Source organism: Penaeus monodon, chromosome 13, assembly GCF_015228065.2.
Source record: "Penaeus monodon isolate SGIC_2016 chromosome 13, NSTDA_Pmon_1, whole genome shotgun sequence".
Taxonomy (NCBI): domain Eukaryota; kingdom Metazoa; phylum Arthropoda; class Malacostraca; order Decapoda; family Penaeidae; genus Penaeus; species Penaeus monodon.
Window position 1 is genome coordinate 11,738,055 of NC_051398.1, and position 22,500 is coordinate 11,760,554.

The window sequence follows — 22,500 nt, forward strand, 5'->3', positions numbered from 1 at the left end:
TTGCATATGAATGTGCATTTGATTTACTTGATTCAGTGAAGTTAAGACATGGCAGGAAATAGAAATTTAAGTTGAAGAGCCTTAAATAGTATAGGAGAGTTTCTTCAAATGAATCATGATGCACTGGAATGGCCTCCCATACATGAATTATGTTCAGTTCAGAGTGGCTTCCTTCACATGATTCATGGTGCCATAGAATGGCCATCCCTACACAAGGGTCTGTCAACAGTGCCCTGAGTGGCCCTTTCCTCCCACAGAGTTCAGTCAGCCACCCTGCAACGGCACTCAGCAGGTAACATAGACTATGACAACTTGGAGAGCTACGATAATGTGCCTGAGACGCAGATTGGGCATGACCAGTCCAACTTCCAAACACGTAGCAAGACCGTGTCGGACGGCATGGGTGAGTCCCGCCCGCCAGCCTCTCCCAGGCGGCACCAGTGAGGGTGGGGGTCAGGGAGGGAATATGACATTATGACCCGTGACTCAAGTGAGCTCAAGGCCGTTGTAACATACTGTGTGTGAAAAAAAAATATTCAAGAAGAACAGTGTTAACCTGAAGGAAATCACCTGCGGTCTACAGCTCACTACGCGTCCTCTCCCACCACCAGACGAACTCAGTGACTCCACCACCAAGAGCGACGGCGGCAAGGACGAAGTGGGAACGCGATCGGAGGGCGAGGAGGAGGTCATAGAGAAGAAAAAGGCGACCCTAGGCCGGACCCCCAACCACCTCTCGCTGTCCACCACCTCGACGCTCTCAACGGGCTCCACTGGCTCCATGGCCAAGCTTATCCAGGCCAGCAACCAGCCATCCCAGTACCAACCGGCCAAGAGTGTTGGTAAGCAAACCCTCATTGAAGTGTGCATGATCCCTGGTAGTGAATTGCTGGTGTAGATATATGATGGTAAAGTAAAAAAAAAAAAAAAAAAAAAAAAAAAATTATTGCAGTGCATATTGCATTTATCTGTGCTTCTGTTATGTTTTAGACAAAAAAGATAACAAACTAAAATATGTGTTTATAATGAATAGATATTCTTGTTTTCTCTGTTTTCCAAAGTGAAGTTTAAAGTATAGTAAGCAGTAGTAATAATTTGTTTAACTGTGAAACTGTGATGATTAGGAGTTTTGTTGGCTATAATGATATACTATATTCTTAAGTGTTGTAGTTGTGTCAGTGATTATACCACAATATATGAGTTTTTTTATGTATTTGTGTGTACAGTATTAATATTACCCAAGGTCAGTGTAACCCAAAATCTTTTTTATTTTTTGATTTGATATTCTTTACTTTTTTACTTCATGATTCTCTCCAATGACAAATGCTGTGTATGACTGGAGTTCCAATCACACCAAACCTAGCTAGTCACTGTCATTTCACATCCTGTACATTAGTTTGAGTTTCTTTGGTCTCAAGAATACCAGATGGGAGAACGTTATTAGCTGTTGACTAGAAATGGTAATTAAGGGTTAAATGTAAGGGATTTTATATTTTCACCATTCTTATTCCTTACATAAATATCATTATCAATACATATAAATAAAATAAAACTTTATTAAATAAATACTTATATATGTTGTATGTTGTGGTCAGGCAAGCACATACATGCATGAATACATACATTACATACATTACATGCATTACATGCATTACATGCATTACATGCATTACATGCATACATACATACATACATACATACATACATACATACATACATACATACATTACATACATACATACATACATACATACATACATACATATATATATATATATATATATATATATATATATATATATATATATATATATATATATATTATATATATATATATATATAGTATATATATATATATATATATATGTATATATATATGTATATATGTATATATATATGTATATATATGTATATATATGTATATATATATATATATATATATATATATATATATATATATACATACATACATACATACACACACACACACACACACACACACACACACACACACACACACACACACACACACACACACACACACACACACACACACACACACACATACCTTTATCTATACAGACAGATTAACACCTCTAATTATTATTGTCAGTCAGTCTTACACATTAGTTGGCACATATACACATATACAAGCATATATAAGTGTTCTGTATTTTAAATCTTCTTTATTATATTTGTATCCATAATGGCATAGCTGACTCAAGTAATTTTGCATGACCCCCTTTTGTTCCACAAGTAATATCAAGCCTGTCTGTTTGCCTGAATAAATTAATGTAACTAGGATGTTTGCCCAGTTGTTTCTTGATCATAGTTGTATCACAGTGTGGATATAATCTGAACCGGAAACATGTACATCAGCAGTATTATCATAACCCAGTTTATCTGTTTTTGAGCATTATTGCAAGTGGAAAAGCCTCAGGCAGCACTGCCTGTGTACTAGCTGCTGCTGTAGTAGGTATGGAGGCTCTGCATGTGTAAGGGTTATCTTTCTCTGCCCTCAATATATCATTTTAGTTAGTATTAATCTTACTTGCATTGACAGTAAATGATACAAGCTTGATATGCGTATTCATTATAATTTATTATATATTTAGAGCACGAAAGTCATACCCATGAAATATATACATATACTGTTCCGTTTCTTTTTTTCTTTGTTTTGTAACATATGTTGCATGGTTTGAAAATATAAAATACCATATGCCCAATTTTGATATTTGGTATTAAGTGAAACACTAGCATATTTTTAGAATAAACTCAGAACTTTAAATTTACATTTAACATGCAAGTCACACCTATTCCTTAGAAAAATTTAAAGTATCAGAGACATGTTGCACATTGTTTCACATTTCTCTTGTGATTATAATGAAATCCTTATGGTTATTTCAGGTTCCCCGGTGTGGAAGCCCCGTGATGCCTTTGCCCCAGGTGCAGGCAGCACCTTTGGTGCAGCTGCCGGAGGTGCTGGTCAGCGAGGAGAGTCACTAACACTGCCTCGTGCAGGAAAGCCCAGTGGCCGAGAGGATCACTTCCTGGTCTACGAGGAGTATGGTGGCAACATCTACATGAGTAGCAAAAAAGACACAGGTTCTACCAAGACTCTTCATTACTGAGGCACTGCTGTTCCCCATGATCAGCAGGCTTCACCACTAACAGCTGCCTCTCCTCTCCTGACTCCGTAACAGCTACCTACTAACAGTGTGCCGCTCGCAAGTCAGCTTAGAACCCTCCCTTCAAACTAATAACATCCTGCTGCTCACACGCCGTGAAGTCCTCCTTGCACACTTCTTATCCTTTAGCATGTCACTGATAACATTTAATTTTTCTTTGAATTCCATAACCTTCAGTGATAGGATTTAGGAACAGCTTCATGTAGCCAAAACATTTAGGATCACTTTAGCTTGATCCTGATGCCCATCATTTGTTGGTGATCTTTGCTGATCACAACTGAAACGCTTCCATTGCGGCGATGTTCACGGGAGTTCCTCGTGTGGCCACAACCAAATAGCTTCTTTACTATTAGTTTCAGATGAAAAAAGTGTACAATAAAGTTTGAGATTGTTTAAGCATTTTATATGCTGTAAGATGTGAATCTCAAATGGTGAATAGTATTATCATTATACAAAGAATATAAACATTCAAGTGGTGCTCCTGCATTTAGAGCTCGAGTGAGAGAAGGTTGTTCTGATAAATGCAGCAGTGACAGCTTTAGCTATTTCATTGTGTTGTGACTAAGTTGTTAAGGTCCCAGACTTATTTGTCCTACGCTTTGGAAGGCTTAGCTCCTGTCATTTGTTCATCATAGGAACTCAAATTATTAAACTTCTTAGAGAGAACACAAGAGTTGACTACTTGAACACTGCTCCTGCTTGAGTACAGAACTCTTAACTTTTAGGTACAAGACTTGGGATAAATACCGAATGATATTTTCTGCGGGTATGAAAAAGTCTCATTGTTGCTATATTGGAGTTGTTGCTTGTACATATTTATGTGTAAGGCAATCAATACTTGTGGAGTTTTGCTGTATGTTTAGGAAATGAATTTATAGTATATGATGACTTTTGATTTATTAGAATGAAAGGAAGTCACAAGTGAAGAATGCTTAGTATGACAACCTGGCAGCAAGTTTGATAAGCAGTTATAATGTTTTTATACTGAAAAATATACTAAAGACATGACCATCTTCCATCTACTATTACTGTTGTTGCTGAAAAGTGGGAAGAGAACAGTATTTTATGTTTTTGTCATGTGATAAGAGATGTTGTTGATTATCCTTTTATTGGTAATAGTCAGCTCTCATTATTTGGAGTTCATATTCTCATAACAGAAAAAAATTAAACAGACTTGTTACAGTTGAAAGTTGGCAAATTGAAATGCACCCTACTTTTTTGTAGAGCCCAATGTGGTTGATGATTGTCCAAGGAAAATGTAAACCACTTAAAAAGAAAGAAAAAAAAGAAGAAGAAAGAAAGAAAGAAAAAAAAAGAAAAAATTGAATGTTGGACTCCATACCAACTTCATACATTCCACTTTTGTTGCCAGTCTGTTCTCTAACCACAAACTTTATTCCCTGGATGATGTAGACATGTTTATATTTTTGGTGGAATGATAAATAGAAAAAATAAGATTCATGTAAGGATTCTCCAATGTTAAAGCACTGAATATATCTTTTCAAGAGATTTTGTTATTTTAGAATCTAATTCATATATCTTTTAAGATTTAATGAAAGGAATCATTCTCTTTATGTGTGTATAGTTGTGTATCACATTTAATAGTTAACATATTCAGTGCCAAATAATGTTGCTAGTCAATTAATAGTCAATAGGCTTACTATAGTGGTGTCTGCTCCAAGGTACTCTTTAAATCATAATGTTTGTGTTCTTAAGCTTAGAAATGTAGGAAGTGGTTACGTCTCACCACTGAGCCTCTGCTAGGCAGTCCTTCGCATAGCACCTTTGATCTCTTTGGCGAGGGTGGTATCTCTCATGTTATAAGGTTGGCTTGCAGAAGATGACAGATATTCAGAGTTAGTCCTTCCTTAAATACAATTGTGGGAAACTTGGTAGGATTGAAGCAACTGTGATTTATGTCCTTCAAGCCCCAGCAATAGTATTTGATAATAGGTAACTAGAATGAGCACAGAGGAGTTTCTTCTGAGAGCCAGCCACTTCCCAAGCCTCTGAGACTCACCTGTCGTCAATCTACTCCTGCTTACATAACCCCAGGTGCTCAAAATTGACTTTGAAGAAAAGTAAACCTTCTGTGGCTATCTGTAAGCATCATGGACATTACTGAGACAGTTCCTATGCTCTTAATTGCATCCCTCCTGCTTATTTAGTAGAGACCTTGAGAAGTGTTGCTTTTCCATTGTAAAAAAAAAAAAAGAAACAGTTTGATTATATCATAATAGGCACAGTTCTTTAAAGTTTTTCCTTAAAATTTAAATCATGGCCATCTCCAAAAATAATTGTGAATATGCCATCTCGGTTTTCAGAAATGTGCACAAGTTCAAAGAGAAATTTCAGTAATAAAGAACAGAAATGGTTTCCATCAGTCCACATTAGCACTGGCATCATTGGTAAATGCAGTGAGTAATCAGCACAGAATGGCAGTTTGCAGGCAGTGTAGGGGTGAGCCAGGGGAATGTTTCTTGTACAGGGGCATATTAATGGCATGTGATATCTTGCTATCAGTTATGGAAAGTAGTAGTTACCAAATCAGCATGGTTCAACAGTCTATTTTCTTATCCAAAGACTTAAGGTTGTCCTTCAGATATCTACTTGGCGGTTGGTTGTCTTCTTAGGTAAAGATAAGAACTTTTAACCTCTCACTTGTGAGTGAGTGTACTGAGTGGCCACCCTCGCCCACCCCTCACCCAGTCATGTTCATTGCTCTCAGTCTCGCTTCCTCATGGGTTGTTCAGGAAACTAGTGGGGGTTTCATTATCTACCACTGTTATCAACACAGGCAGACCTGCACAGTTGACTGTCAGTGTAGCTTATTTTTTTGAATAAAGAAAAAGATATTTCTAATTATCTTATAGGATTCTTTTTTGACAAAAGATTAGTATATATGAATAAATATGTATGCTGTAAGACATTCCAGGAGCATAGACAGTTTGAGGAGACTTTGTATGGCCATTTTATACTCTTCATAAGGACAACTTTTGCTGTTTATACTGGCATAGTAAAAGGCAATATGATGACCCACTGTGCTTCATGTTTTGCTTTCTTATGTCTGTGGCTTGTGGCTGCCTCCTCCTGGCCACACTGCTGCTGACCTCAGCTTACCCTATGTGGCATCAGGACCTGCCTGCCAGTCATGCTGTCACCAGGAGGCAGGACCCCCCACTCCTTAGAGTGATTGCCAGAAAATATCGAATAAGTAGAGAGCTGTTGTTGATTTTCACTTGTTACATGTCTTGGTAACGATGGTGTACATTTCTTTTAGTGTTGTTTAGACGTTGTCTAAGTACATTCTAATTAGTGGGTGTCCTTTTGACATCCCTTTTCTGAAAATGATTCTAGGATAGACTGGCAGATGGTCACCCTCCTGTAGAGGCACGTACAATCATTATGTGTAGAGCTCTTGGAAATATTATGCCATAACCTTGGATGTCCTTCAAAACGGCTCAATTTCATATGGTAGAAACATCGAATAGTGTAGCTCGGGGCCACCTGCCACTCTTGACTTTCTATGGTGTCACAGCTCTTAGTATGCGCTGTGAGTCCATCTAATCCTCCCATCTCCAGCCCTCACCTGCACCCACAACTTCAGCCATCAGTTGGTTTGATATCCTTAACTGCCTCAGTCTACCTTTTTATTTTTGTCCACTTAAGTTGGCTTCAGGACATCAGTGAAGTACTGAAAGTTATACATTAGGGATGACATTCTGTCAAAAATATCTCATGCAGTCAAGACTAGTTCTGTGCAAGCACATGGTATATGTCTGGCATTGGCACTATGGTGAATGTACATTATTTATGTATTATACAGTATGCATTTGCTATTATGTATATATATATATTTCATGTTTTAACTTCTATTTATTCTTTTAATTATCTCTTAGTTTTGTCAGGAAGTCAACATTTTAACTACTGCCACCTCAGGTTGAAACCATCTTCTGTCCAGTCAGAGGACATAAACAATCTGACAGTTATTACTTTTGGTAATTAACTCAACATCTGTTAGCATTTGTTATCCCTCTTATTACTGCTTATATAAAACATTGTATATCAAATATGTTTTTAAAAAATTGTTCCCACTTGTTTAGAGACACTTCAGATTGGTGAAGCCTGATAATTGCCATAATTTAAAGGGATGGCAAATAATGTGTTTCAGGTTTCACTGTATCCAATTAGGTGCAGGAAGTGGTCTTATGGAAGACCTGAAACAGATTATCTGTCCTGGCTTATGGTAATTGCTTCATTTTTGTTCTGTACTGTATTAATCCATTTTCCTGATTGGTTTCCTTTTTATCCTCGGAAGTATGCATTACCCTCCAAGTATTCATATAAGTGTTCCCGTCCCATTTATATATATATTGGCAGACAGAGTCTATGGGTGTGTCTAATCTGGATCATTAATGACATTTCTAGGCATTCCCTCTAATTGCTGACAATAGAACTTCAGCTCTGCTATATTTTCATTCCTTCTTACCATCCAGTTTTAAAGCTTATTATTCTATGATTTCCTTCAAATATTCATGATTTATGTTGGCACTTTGGTATTATTTTATGGTTTTCTTGATTTCTATCACCTACCCCCTCTGGAGTTTGCAAGACCCCTTCCACAGTGTCCCCCCCTTCCCCCCCCCGTTCTTGAGTGACACCTCGTGTGACGGGCACCACCCCAGCACATACAAAATGTTTTATCCCTCTAGATCATCTACATTTCTCTAAATATTAGAGGCCAACATGGGGCACCAATGACATTGTTTGAGCCTGCACCACTTATGTACCAGCAACAGAGGATATATAATATGTAACTAAGTAGCACAGACTTGAACTGACAATCTGAGGGCTCCCATGTGGGTCTCCTAGCAGCAATCATGATGCTCCAGGGAGGGCTTCGAACAACGCTCAACCCTTCTATAGAATACTCAATAAGAATATTCTGTTTTCAGACTGCAAGTAATATGATAGTTTGCTTGTGAAAATATTTGACTTTATATCTTAGGAGAACAAAGTTACATCTGAAAGTGTTCAATAATTCATGAAAGGGTTATATTGTATGATAGAAATGTATACAGACTAATGTATTGTGTTAATATCATTAAACTATTTATACAATGCATGAATCTCTCATATCCTTCACTAATATTAACATTTAAAGTAGTGTGCCTTTGCTCTAACAGTCATAGCTGCTTGAATTATCTAGATTCATCAGCCTTAACATCCAACACATCATAGTAGAAGTAATATCAGTTGATAATCATCAGAGTAGAAAGGAAGCCTAAAGTGCCCCATTTGAACTGAATAGTAATGCACATTGGTAACAGACAAACTTAATGGTTATAAATGCTTTCATGTGGGAGTTTCTTTCCATTAATATTATTATTTTTTAAATTTGAGTTGAAAGTAAGAAAAGTAAAACTTTGTAGTATCCACATACTCTTGTATATACAAAAATATTGTTTATATAGAAAGAGCCTCAACTGTAGGTGAAAAAGGTTCTTAAAATAACAAAAGTTTTACATACAGATTTTTTTCACTGGAGACATTAAGGATTATGATGTAAATACCACATTGGAGTTTGAAAAGCAGAAATATTAGTTAAACAAAATTTAAAAGCTCCAGAAAGCAGAAAAGGTATGCAGCAAATAATGAATAATTCTTAACAGTATCTTTCACTGAAAACTCAATAATTACCAGAAGATGAGTTTCCTTGCATCTATGCATGCTTGCTTTTGTGTGAATGGGTGTGCAAATTGTGCTTGTGAGAAAATCATAAGGACAAGAGAAAAAGAATCTTGCAAATACCATGCTTGATATACTATGCAATTTTCTGAATTGTTCCACACATCCACCATATACATGGTAGATAGTATTGAGAATTTCAGCAAGTACCCAATCATGTAAATATCTTGCAATTCATTTGGGATTGCTGACAAATATGACCTTTTGTTTTAGATTGACAGTTCTATTAGGCAACAGATAACTGATTTTATTGTTCATAGAAATAATGCAAACCAAAAGTATACTACCAATAGATTACCATTTTTACACAAATGTGAAAAACACATTCACCTTTATTGACATTCACTGGATCTCTCTCTCTCTCTCTCTCTCTCTCTCTCTCTCTCTCTCTCTCTCTCTCTCTCTCTTCTCTCTCTCTCTTCTCTCTCTCTCTTCTCTCTCTCTCTTCTCTCTCTCTCTTCTCTCTCACTCACTCTCACTCTCACTCTCACTCTCACTCTCACTCCCCTCTCTCTCTTTCCATAAAGGCAGTAAATTCAAGCATACATGAGTGTGTACTTTGATGAATTGCATGACTTGAGAATAATACTAACAGCAGACACAATGACTTCTTGTACTAACTAACCAAAATAGCCACCAAAGTACTTGCATGTATATCCCAATTGATAATGTCAAATTCTTGCTTATATAAATATAACTTTTATTTAATTAAGATCTGTAAGAATTTTTCTTTTCATGAATATTTTCAAAGCCAATAGGATGTTGATTTCCAGAGAAAGATTATTTAAAGTGAAAAATGACTTGTTTGCTCCAGATGATGAGGTAAAAGATACAGCCAGTAGAAGTGGATGTCCAAGCATACCAGTGATACCAGGGGTTCCAATCCCCACCAATGGAAGTGCTGTTGGTAGTAGTCCAGCCTACATGTGTGGAAGTGTCACCACGCACCACCTCCGACCATCCCATCTATCCACTCACTATACTGACCAGCAATCACAGGGTGCAATACACAGACCTTCACATGACTCTCTTCGACCTGTCTCAGTGAATGGGAGTTCTTTCCATGCACCTTCTCCAGATGTAGGGCCATGTGGAAATATTGGATCAGGAGGAAGAAGGGGTGTGCATGGAGATGGCCTAAAGAGTTCTCCTTGGCCAGGTTTCCCTTACACTGGGGGTGGGGAAAGTCACCCAGGGGAAGACATGGAAAGTGTACTTGGCAATGGTACCATTACTATTGATGCTCTCCTCCAGCAACTTCGAGCACTTTCTTAGTTACCTTTTCATTCAATAAGTAAGTATTAAATCAATTTGTTTTATTTTTTTTACACACTCACTCTCTCTCTCTCTCTTTCTTTCTCTCTCTCTCTCTCTCTCTCTCTCTCTCTCTCTCTCTCTCTCTTTCTCTCTCTTTTCTTTTCCTCTTTCTCCTCTTCTCTTCTTCTCTCTCTTCACCCCTCTCTTCTCCTTCGCTCTCTCGCTCTCTCTCTTCTCTCTCTTTTTCTTTTTCTCTCTCTCCTCTTTCTCTTTTCACTCTCTTCTCTCTCTCTCTCTCTCTCTTCCTCTCTCCTCTCTCTCTCTCTCTCTTCTCTCTCCTTTCTTCTTTTCCTCCTCTCTCTCTCTCTTTTCACTCTCTCTCTCTCTCTTCTCTTTCTCTCTTTTCCTTTTCTCTCTCTCTCTCCTCTCTCTCTCTCTCCCTCTCTCTCTCTCTCTCCCTCTCTCCTTCTCTCTATTCTCTTCCTCACTCTCTCTCTCTCGTCTTCATCTCTCTCTCTCTCTCTCTCTTTTTTTCACCTTTTTCTCTCTCTCTCTTCTTTTCCTCCCTTTTTCCTCTCTCTCTCTCTCTCTCTCTTTCTCTCTCTTCTCTCTCTCTCCTCTTCACTCTCTCTCTCTCTCACTCTCTCTCCTCTCTCTCTCTCTCTCCTCTCTCTCTCTCTCTCCCCTCTTCCTCTCCTCTCTTCTCTCTCTCTCCTCCCTCTCTCCTCCCTCCTCCCCCCCCCCTCTCTCTCTCTCCTCTCTCTTCTTCTTCCTCTCTCTCTCTCCTCTCTCTCTCTCTCTCTCACTCCTCTCTCTCTCTCTTCCCTCTTCTCTTCTCACTCTTCTCTCTCTCTCTCTCTTCATTCTCTTCTTCACTCTCTCTCTCTCTTTCTCTTCTTTCTCCTCTCTCACTCTTCTCTTTCTCTTTCTCTCTCTCTTTTCTTTCTCTCTCTCTCTCTCTCTTTTCACTTCTCTCTCTTTCTTTCTTTTCCTCTCTCTTTCTCACTCTCTCTCTCTTTCTCTCTCCTTTCCTCTCCTCCCCTCTTCAACTCTCTCTCTCTCTCTCTCTCCTCTCTCTCTCTCTTCTCATCTCTCTTTCTCTCTCTCTCTTTCCCCCTCTCTCTTCTTCTTTTCTCTCTCTCTCTCTCTTCTCTCCCCTCTCCTCTCTCTCTCTCTCTCTCTCTCTTCCTCTCTCTCTCTCTCTCTCTCTCTCTTCTCTCTCTCTCTCTCTCTTTTCTTTCTCTTTCTCTTCTCTCTTTCTCTCGCTCTTCTCTCTCTTCCTCTTCTCTCTCTCTCTCTCTCTTTTTTCTCTTTCTCTTTCTTCTCTCTCTCATTTCTCTCTCTTCTCTCTTCTCTTTCTCTCTCTTCTCTTCTCTCTCTTCTCTTTTTCCCTCTCCTCTCTCTTCTTTTCTCTTCCTCTTCTCCTCTCACTCTCCCCTCTCTCTCTCTCTCTCTCCTCTCTCTCTCTCCCCTCTCTCTCCTTCTCTCTCTCCCTCTCTCCTCTCTTTTTCTCCCCTCTCTCTCCCTCTCTCCTCTCTGTTTTGCCTCTCTCTCCCTCTCTCCTTCACTCTCTCCCGATCTTCTCTTCACTCTCTCTCTCTTTTTTTCACTCTCTCCCCTTTCTCTCTCTTTTTTCACTCTCTCTTTCGTCTTTTTCTCTTCTCTTTTCTTTCTCTCTCTCTCTCTCTCTCTTCCTCTCTCTCTCTCTCTCTTTTCATCCTCTTCTCTCTCTCTCTCTCTCTCTCTCTCTCTCTCTCTTTCTCTCTCTCTCTCTCTCTCACTCTTCTCTCTCTCTCTCTTCCTTTCACTGTCTCTCTCTCTTCCTTTCCCTGTCTCTCATTTTCTCTCTCTCTCTTCACTTTCTCTCTCTCTCTTTTCACTCTCTCTCTTTTTCTCTTCTTTCACTTCTCTCTTTCTCTCTCTCTCTCTCTCTCTTTCTCTCTCTCTCTTTCACTTTCTCTCTCTTCTCTCTCTCCCCTCTCATCTCTCTCTCTCTCTTTTCACTCTCTCTCTCTCTTTTCACTCTCTCTTTTTTTTTCATCTCTCTCTCTCTCTCTCTCTCTCTCTTCTCTCTCTCTCTCTCTTCTCTCTCTCTCATCTCTCTTCTCCTTCCCCCACTCTCTCTCTCTTCTCTCTCTCTCTCTCTTCTCTCTCTCCTCCTCTCTTTTCTCTCTCTCTCTCTTTTCCTTCTCTCTTCTCTTCTCTTTCTCTATCTCTTTTCTCTTCTTTCTCTCTCTCTTCTCTCTTCTCTCTCTCTTCTCTTTCTCTCTCTCTTTTCTCTTCTTTCTCTTTCTCTTCTCTTCTCTCTCTCTCTCTCTTCTCTTCTCTCTCTCTCTCTTTCTCCCCTCTCTCTCTCTTCTCTCTCTCTCTCTCTCTTCCTCCTCTCTTCTCTTCTCCTTCTCTCTCTCTCTCTTCTCTCCTCTCTCTCTCTCTCTCTCTCTCTTTTTTCTCTCTCTCTCTCTCTCTCTTCTTTTCTCTTTTCTCTTCTCTCTCTCCTCTTCTCTCTCTCTCTCTCTTCTTTTCCCTCTCTTTTCTCTCCTCTCTCTTCTCTCCCCCCTCTCCCTCTGTCTCTTTTCCCTCTCTCTCTCTCTCTCTCTCTTTTCTCTCTCTCTCTCTCTCTCTTTTCTCCCTCTCGTCTCCTCTCTCTCCTCTTCCTCTTTTCCTCTCTCCTCTTCTCTTTTTTTTTTCTCTCTCTCTTTCTCTCTCTCTCTTTCTTTTCCCTCTCTCTCCCTCTTTTTCTCTCTCTCTCTCTCCTCTTTTTTTTTTCTCTCTCTCCTCTCTCTTTTTTTTTTTCTCTCTCTCTCTCTCCCTCTTCTTTTTTCCTCTCTCTCTCTCTCTCTCTCTCTTCCCCCTCCTTCTCTTTTTTTTTTTCTCTCTCTCTCTCTTCTTTTTTTTTTTTTTCTCTTCTCTCTCTCTCTCTCTTTTTTTTTTTTTTTTTTTTCTCTCTCTCTCTCTCTTTTCACTCTCTCTCTCTTTTTACTCTCTCTCTCTCTTTTCACTCTCTCTCTCTCTCTCTCTCTTTTCTCTCTCTCTCTTTCTCTTTTCTCTCTGTCTCTTTTCTCTCTCTCTCTCTCTCTCTTTTCACTCTCTCTCTCTTTTCACTCTCTCTCTTTCTCTTTTCACTCTCTCTCTCTCTTTCTCTTTTCACTCTCTCTCTCTCTTTTCACACACTCTCACTCACTCACTCACTCCCCATCCCTTCCCTCTCTCTCACTCACTCAACTCACTCTCTGTCCCCCTCTCTTCAGCTCTCTCTCACTCTCTGTCCCTCTCTCTCACTCTCTTTCCTTCTCACTGTCTCTCTCTTCAGCTGTCTCTCACTCTCCCCCCCCCCTCTCTCTTTCCCTCCTGCTCATACTCACTCCCCCCCCCCCCTCATCACTCACTCTCACCCACTAACTTCCTGTCTTCCCCCCCCTCTCTCTCTCACTTGCTCTCCCTCTCACACTCACTCTCCCCCCCCCCTTTGTCTCTTACTCTCTCTTTTTCTCTTTCCTTCTCTCTCTTACTCGCTCTTTCCCTCACTCTGTTTTTTGCTCTCATCTCTCCGGCTCATATTTTCAATTGCACTTTTTTTTTTCTTCTTCTTCTTCCATTTTATTCTAATTAGTCTAATTCTTATATATATATATATATATATATATATATATATATTATATATATATATATATATATAAAATATATATATATATATATATATATATATATATAAAATAATTGTATGTGATTCTTTGGGATAATTCTATTTTGTGGTGAAGGCACATGTTACTATATCATGAAAGAAATAACGCTTAATCGATTTAATATCCGAGATGGCGTGTTATAGTATGGTGAAATCTGATTTGATTTCCTATATTTTACAGATACCAGATGGGAAATTCTCTCTCCAGCTGTCCACTATCAGTTACACAATGCTGCAGTCCCAGTCTTCAGTCCATCATAAAATAAATATAGACATGGACATGATTTCTCTCTCTATCTCTCTTGTTAATAGTTATGTTGCCTGGAAACGAAATTAATTCAAGGAAACAAATGTCTTACCATTTACTTATCTACAAAGATAAGAACATGAACAGGGTCTTTGTTTGGCCACTTTTGCTTGGCTAATGCTTTCTGCTCAAAGTTTTCTTTTTTGTATATAATGTGTTAGGTTAGTGTAAGACAGATAAAGGATGTAACAGCAATGTTGATATTTTCACGATTTCAGTCGAGCCAACACCTGGCAACAGGTAGCAATTATTCCAGCATTATTATACCAGCTTGTATACAAGCTGAATTTTAACACGGGCATTTTCATAACGATTAAAAAAATATGCGAGACTCGCCACGTTATCTAGTCTTCAAGACTTTAATTATTAAGGTTTTACATTTAATTTCATTATTTCCTTATATAATCATTTCCTTCCTGTTACTGTTGTATTTACTCTGATCTTCAGAATATGACTCCCTTTTCCTTTCAATATTCAGTGCTTGTAGTAGTTTGAATTTTTTTTTTTTTTATCATCTACATTTGTTTTATATGATTATTGATTTTTGCTTACATATCCATTTCTTTTACAACATCATATTCATATTTGAAGATATTGTATTTTCCAGTCTTTCATTACTTGTTATCATGAGATTGACAATGTAATATAATAAAATTCGAAGATGAAAATAATTTTCTTTTTCCAAAGTATTTTCTAAAGATAGGGTATACTTATGTGTGATTGCGCGTGTGCATATTTTCTTTATGTATATACATATTTTTTTCAATGTGCGTTCGCTTTTTTGTGTGATTATACGGATGTGTATGATTTTTTGTGTATGCATGATTTTGTATATTATTTTGTGTGATTATGTGATTAGACACGCATGTGTTACTGCGCGTGTGTGATTACATGCAAAGGCTATTGTAAACATGTGATTGCGCTTGCGCGAGCATGTGTTATGTTATTGTGTAAGTGTGTGTGTGTGTGTGTGTGTAAGTGTGTGTGTGTGTGTGTGTGTGTGTGTGTGGTGTGTGTGTGTGTGTGTTGTGTGTTGTGTGTGTGTGTGTGTGTGTGTGTGTGTGTGTGTGTGTATTTTTTGTGGTTTTGTGTTTTAGTTTCTACTTGTTATCTGAGATTGTGTACTTGTATAGTTTCGAATGTGATAATTTTTCTTTAGTATTTTGTAAGTGGTATTTTGATTGTGATGGTTGTGTTAATTTTCTTTGTATTATTTTTGTTACGTGTTGTGTTATTGTTCTTTGTGTGTTATATGGATGTGTATGTTGTGTTTGTATTGATGTGTTTGTATTTATTGTGTGTGTTATTGTGAAATGACTGATGTGTTATTGTTGTGTGTGTGTGATTGTAACTGTGCTATTGTTAAATGTGTATCGGTTGTGTGGTAATTGTGTACTTTTGTGTGTGTGTTGTGTAGTGTGTGTGTGTTGTGTTGTGTGTGTGTGTAATTGTGTACTGTGTGTGTATTGTGTAATGTGTAGTGTGTGTAATGTGTAATTGTTGTGTGTTGTGTATGTATGTGTGTGTATGTGTGTGTGTGTGTGTGTATGTGTATGTGTATGTGTGTGTAATTGTGTAACTGTGTGTGTGTGTAATTGTGTGTGTGTGTGTTGTGTGTGTGTATGTGTGTGTGTGTTGTAATTGTGTCTGTGTGTGTTGTATGTAATTGTGTGAATGTGTGTGTGTGGTGTAATTGTGTGTGTGTGTTTTGTGGTGTGTGTGTGTGTGGTGTGTGTGTGTGTGTGTGTGTGTGTAGTTTGTGTGTGTGTTTGTGTATGTGTTTTGTGTGTGTGTTTGTAATCGTGTGTAATTGTGTGTGTGATTGTGTGTGTGTGTGTGTGTGTGTGTGTGTGTGTGTGTGTGTGTGTGTTGGTGTGTTGTGTGTGTGTGTGTGTGTGTGTGTGTGTGTGTGTGTGTGTTGTCTGTGTGTTTGGGTTGTTTTGTGTGTGTGTGTGTGTAATTCTGTGTGTGTGATTCTGTGTGTGTGTGTGTGATTCTGGGTGTGTAATTGTGTGTGTGTGTGTGTGCGTGTGCGTGTGTGCGTGTGTGCGTGCGTGTGTGCTTGTGTGTGTGTGTGTGTGAGAGAGAGAGAGAGAGAGAGAAAATGCATGTGTGAATGAGTGCACACCAGTGTAAATAATTATGTAATCAAATCCACACTGATCAGTGGACTAATATGACAGTCATGGGAAGTTTAGTTACCTCTAACAATTCTGTCCAAATCAAAAGTCTGTGAAGAACAGTCTCCTATTTACATAAAATTGCCTACCTTTGTAACATCTGCCATAAATATCTATCACTCATATATGTTGGTACAGTGTGAGTGCACATTTAGTCACATAATCATGCTACTGCTGCAATGTTTCCTCAACTTGGCAAGAAGTAAAAAAAGGTGCAGGAACTTCTTAGGGCAACTGTACTTAAGAGGGATCATCAAGTCAGGCTCTCAGAATTCATGCTGAATTGGATAAGTTCTACATTTTTACATCAAATATTGTAACTGCACCAACTCTGTTAAAATAAATTGTTTTCAGAATATGAAGAACTTGACAGTGACTGTTCATGAAAATACTTGCATTCATCATTTCAATTTCATGGCTAGAACTTCTCTTTCATATTGATTTTTATAAGAAAAAAAATATTTTGAAGTTTTAAGTGGTAAATAAAAACCCACAAAAACAAAATTTTAATTAAAATAGCTACAAATCTCAAATCTCTTTATACTGATTTTGCTATGCAGGAAGATATATGGACATGCCAATATTTTTTCCTTTTCTAGTATATTATGGAAGTTAAGTGTTTCCAAAAAGTGTGATTCTTTTGTCTGGACTAAACTGTTCATTTGTTAAGGGTAAAAAAAATCGAACTTGCATCACAGTCTTGCACTGTTTTCATGCACAAACAATAATCATCTGAAAGTACCCAAATATTAACAGGCACATACTGCTATAAAAATATTGATGAAGTAACCATTATAAATCAATATACATTCATTATCCACTGATATCTAAATTGCACTTAGTGCAATTTATTTCTAAGCATTATATACAATACATAAGTAATATAGCACTGGTATAGCAGTGAAATGCTATAACCTGCATTTCAGCACTTGCACTTTTATCTGAATATGAAATGTATGAAACTAAATTTAACAAAAGATATCTACTCTGGCACTTATGAAAAAAAAACAAGAAAAAGTCAAACCTTACCTGGCATTACAATGGCACATCATTTAATTTTGTCTGAAGGTTTATAACAAAGTTTTGAAATATAAGGTCACTACTGTGTACATTATGTTTCCTGCAAGATTAAGATCTGAGTGTGCTGGGAGGCAGATCTATTGAGAACTGTAAGGATGGTGACAAAAAGGCACCTTACTACTATCACAATATCCTTCATTACAGGCTAAATCTATCCTCCACACCCCCCACAACCCCCACAGCCACCACAACCTCCGCCATCTCCTCCCCCATCCCCACCACCATCTCCTCCATCACCCCCATCCGCTGCTAGAGTACCGAACATATAAGCAAAAGCATCCATTCCACCATCTCCATCCCCAACATTCATCATATCAGTTCTTCCATCTACTGCACTGCTTGTTACCCATCCACCATAATCTGGTGCTCCAAATGTGGCATAAACTCCGCCACCACAGCCCCCACACCCTCCACATGAACCACATCCTCCTCCACAAGCCATGAAGCCAATGGCACATCCAGTAGCTGTATCCTCTGCATCGTGGTTAGATTTCTTTCTGCGGGAAGCATTAGTGGGAGCTGCTGCAGAGAAGAACCCGAGAGCAACTAGTAATTTTAGATTTTCTACAGGTATCCGTCGTGGTAGCCTGAGAGGGTCAATCATCTTTTTACTGTCAATGGAATCTGTTGTGTCTTCTGGCATTTGACGGGGTTGGCACAGAATGTGTAATACCGTTACACTCAAACCCAATGTCACATTCTCTATCCATTCATTTGTATTTTCATTTACCTGTAAGGAAAAAAAAAGTTGTTTAAAAATTGCGTCAAATTAAATCTGGAATGTATTTCCTAAAAATCCAACTTTCAAAATGATATATAAATAATGCTCTTTACGTCAGTTCTTAAAATAACCCTATGGATTTTTAGTCTTAGATTTTATTCTTATTTTTTATGAGTCAGACCTTTAAAACTCAAACCTTTTTACTCTTACCCAAGTAAGATTCTCACACCTTTTCTATGAAAGACTGAGAGAAAAATGAAAATTTTTAAAATGATATCCTAGTATGCAGTCTGACAAGATAAATTCTGCCTCAATATGGAATAGCAAAAGGAAAACTGCAAGAAACAAGCCTCAATTAAATGGATATCCTTTAGAAAGGGTGTTTGTAGTTTAATGGGAGTGGCTGGAAGTGGGAGAGGTTTTAGAGTGTTCCTTTAGTTTCACAAGCGCCAGATAACAAAGTAACAATCTCAGGATTCATAAAAAAAAGAGAGCTGCTAGACCTATAACTCTCTCTTGATCAATAATTCCTCCAAGCAAGTGCTTCAGCTGGGCTGGAAGCCATCCCAGGCCAACTCAGCATCTCGCACACTGCTACAATTAAGCAACAGAAACGACTAGTTTACCACTGTGAGACTTTATAAATGTTACTTTAGCCAAATTATTAGTAAGACAGTAATTTTTTGTACCCCCCTTTCATATACAGAAGAAATGCATATTTCTAAATCCTTCTAGGTTTCATTTCCAGTTTGAAGATAAAATCCAGTTTTTAAATTAAAAAACTATTTTCTTTTAGTAAACATGTTTTATGTAGCTTTTTTTTTCGTCTGCCACTTATGTTAGACTACAGTCACACTGAATGTGATGCAAAGTGATATGGGAGCTGCATCTGCAACACCAACACCAGTTGCAAGTGAGTGCAGGATTTTCCATGGTAACCAAGTACATGTCAACACTGTTAGGTAGGTCTGAAAATTGCAACATGCACCACAATTGTTTTCCTTTCTTTTTGCTTTCATCAAGTGACAGGGCTGATTTAACAAAATGCATCTATTAGATAACCATTCTTTTATTTGAATTCTGTGGAAATAAAAGTAGTGTGCATACATAAAATAACTGTACTTCAATATGTATTTACTTATCTAGCGTATTGCCACTTGAGTGTGGAAGATTCCATCAATAAATTACTTAGCATTTTTAAACATTCAGTTGTAATGCAAATCTGATTTTGCAGCATCAGCATTCCTTACATATGTTAATAATACTTGTATAATCATCAATAAACTAAACATGAGGTTTCATATGGTCTCACACATCTATTCAATTCTTGCAATTTAATTAATGATTTTTTTGTCATATATATGAGTTAATTAACAACCATATATTTTAGATATGAACCAGAAAGGAATAATTTCATAGAAGAGACATGCCACCCTAATTAACCCTTCAATATTTTGTTCTATAAAAGAAATGAAAGATTTTTTTCCCCAGTCCTCTTCTACTGCAGAATAGCAACTATTCTATCCTTATTCATTTTATTTGCTGCATCTCAAATGAACAGTGTCTAAAAACCTGTGATAATTTTTCAGTGTGGCCACAGCCGTACTTTTAACAGCTAATTAAAGAAAATAATCATGTTACCAATTAAAATATTCACTAGTACCTCATTCATAGAGCCTTACCTTAAAAATTCCACTTTGCATGTCAATATAAAGATCTTGAAGATTATAACTATATAGTTGCTGATCATAAGGCAAGGAGACAACAGTTGCTGGAGCAGAAGGTGGACAATGGACTCTCAATACCAAGTGTCCAGGGCTACCAGGGATGCCACGCCTTGCTGTGAACAAAGAAGTAAAAATAAACATATTTGGTTACAAAAATCATTACCTATGTATACACAAACATGCATACCATACAGACAACATGTGTGTTACACCAAAGATCTTCACCATGGAGCAATGCAAAACAATATCTGATGAATCTGACACAGTGTTTTAACCCAATGGTCACCGATGGCATGAAATAAATGAAATCCCTACTGCAATTTTAGTTTATTTATTGTATTTACACACATATATGGCTCCATAAATACTTTTCTTTTTTTTATTAATATCTTTATAACATTCTGATAATCATATTGTCAGTAATAATAATATTAGTATCAATATTAATTGAATCACAGAAAAATACATTTTTTCTGAAAATTCAAGAAAAGAGAAAACCAGATGCAGTCATGAGGGCCTACTAAGTGATTCCTTGGTGGATAAGCATTTTTGGAACCACCAGTGCTCAACAAAATTCACAAAAATTAGTGTGTAGTCTATTAACCCTTTGGATCTGGATGCTTCACTGCCAGTGCATGGTTCAAAATATGAGTATTTGGTTTATTTGAGCAGCCATTCTTACAGATGTGCAGCTTGTAGGCTGGGTGCAATTGTGACAAGATTCAATGCCTCCCTTTTGCATTTTTTTTTTTTTCTCCATAAGCATTTTTTAGCTTTTTGCCATTTTCCAATGTGTATATTTCTCATCTGATTTGCTTTATCCAGATGGTAATAGATGGTTTTCCATGCACAAATCATCAATCTAGGTAGTCCATAACTCAGTGCAATAATAATAACCATTAGTAATATTTTGTATATATCAGGTACAGTGAAAACTAGTAAACAGGATATTATATACAGAGCCAATTTGGCCCATATTACAAAACCAAACCAAAAAGTTCCTTCAGTAATTTCCCTGTACATATGCAAGTTTGAAAAAAATAATTCAAAATGATCTGTAGGCATCCACACTTCAGGTATGGTCCCCTTAATATGGACTACTATATATTGGCACATTCTTTTTACCTAAAATGTTGACAGATTATTTTGCTGTGAGTAAAACAAACACTCTCACCTTGCTAATATGCAAATCAAGAATTTAATGGAAATTTACTACTTGTAAGCAAATTGGTACACTATCAAGGTTGATTTCTTTCAGAAACTGTTTTGGAATAAATTGACATACTCATTATGTTTATATTTAGTGTGGAAAAATACACTTTACAAACTATCAGAGAAATCAATTACTGCTGTTATGGAAGTGTCACAAGAATAATGCAACAAGTAAGCATGGTTTTACAGTGATCAATTAATCCTTACATAAAGTTCCAGGCAAGCCTCTCCTGAGACCTTCCCAAGCAGCAATGACAATGGCCCAGTCTCCTTTAGCTGTTTTGATTATCATTGCTCTTTCACCTTCATTCACATTCCACATTGCAACTTTCTTTGCCTAAGGAAAAGAGAAATATGTGTTAGAAATAGGTAATGTATAATTCCAATGTAAAGGTGCTGGGATATTAAGGGTAGGGTACATGTTTCTAAAACACGCTTCAGCTCCAAGAAGAAATGGCAAGGAATGTTAAAATGATCAGTAAAATCAGGAAAATCCAAAAGTATTACACAAATGATATAATAATATAATAATAGCTATAATAATAATAATTAATAATTTTTAAACAAAAATACCCAAAACTGTAACAAAGTGGAGCTGTATAAAGTAAATCAATTTACAAATAGTAGCAATAAAACAACTAAAACATACTGTACATAAGCATGCTCTTTAAAAACCATATCCCATCTTACCATTACACTGGCATTCTGACACTTGAGGGAGGCTGGCGAAGGGAGGGTGTTTGCATCAAGAGTGTGTGCCAGTGAAACCAGTTTGCGTCCTGAGGCATCTTGAGCATAAACATGTATAGATGACATATTAAGGTGACGAGAGTGACACACCTCCATTTCCAACACCTGGGGCTTTTTTGGATCTGTCTCATTGATCAAACTGGGGAGAGTTAAAGGGCAATCATTATTTTTTTTATTCACTAAAGGTTTTAGCAAGGTCTATAGAAATCTAGGTTTGGTCACCCTCCATAGAAAGCTATACCTGTAACATTACCCATTTCCATTCCGCTGCGCTGATCAATGTGTCCACACATACACACGTCTCATTATTTTGTTACAGTCTTAGTTACATAATATACTTGGAAACCATCCAGTGAATCTAGAAACCAACCAATTAGACAATATATTTGAAAAGAAACATAGCCTTCTCTTTTTGTAGAGATGATAATGCTAATAACAATTCTAATAATAACAAGAGCAACAGCAATAACAAAACAACAACAACACCAATGACACAATAATAACATAATCATGGATGATGATAGTGATGGCGATGATAGCAATATTAATAGCAATAATAATGACAATGATAATGATAATAGCAATGATAATGATAATAATGATAATAGAATGATAATGATAATAATAATAGCAATAATAAGGAAAAAT

The 22,500-nt window shown here is 37.3% G+C and overlaps 2 protein-coding genes across 12 annotated transcripts in view; one reads left to right on the top strand and one right to left on the bottom strand.

The window, feature by feature from the left end:
* The window catches only part of LOC119580130, a 269,343-nt gene extending 254,493 nt beyond the window's left edge, over window positions 1-14,850 (top strand). For all 8 annotated transcript variants that reach the window (XM_037928084.1, XM_037928077.1, XM_037928080.1 and 5 more), the window contains 5 exons: window positions 258-403; window positions 612-842; window positions 2,908-3,105; window positions 9,751-10,230; window positions 14,057-14,850. In XM_037928084.1, the coding sequence (XP_037784012.1) occupies window positions 258-403; window positions 612-842; window positions 2,908-3,105; window positions 9,751-10,211 (1,036 nt within the window). In that variant the 3' untranslated portion in view covers window positions 10,212-10,230; window positions 14,057-14,850. The remainder of the gene's footprint in view (window positions 1-257; window positions 404-611; window positions 843-2,907; window positions 3,106-9,750; window positions 10,231-14,056) is intronic.
* A 2,199-nt stretch (window positions 14,851-17,049) lies between these two features.
* Window positions 17,050-22,500, bottom strand: part of LOC119580132 — a 12,509-nt gene continuing 7,058 nt past the window's right edge. For all 4 annotated transcript variants that reach the window (XM_037928089.1, XM_037928090.1, XM_037928088.1 and 1 more), the window contains exons 4-7: window positions 21,793-21,991; window positions 21,310-21,439; window positions 19,846-20,003; window positions 17,050-18,172 (exon numbers count right to left, since the gene is read on the bottom strand). In XM_037928089.1, the coding sequence (XP_037784017.1) occupies window positions 17,594-18,172; window positions 19,846-20,003; window positions 21,310-21,439; window positions 21,793-21,991 (1,066 nt within the window). In that variant the 3' untranslated portion in view covers window positions 17,050-17,593. The remainder of the gene's footprint in view (window positions 18,173-19,845; window positions 20,004-21,309; window positions 21,440-21,792; window positions 21,992-22,500) is intronic.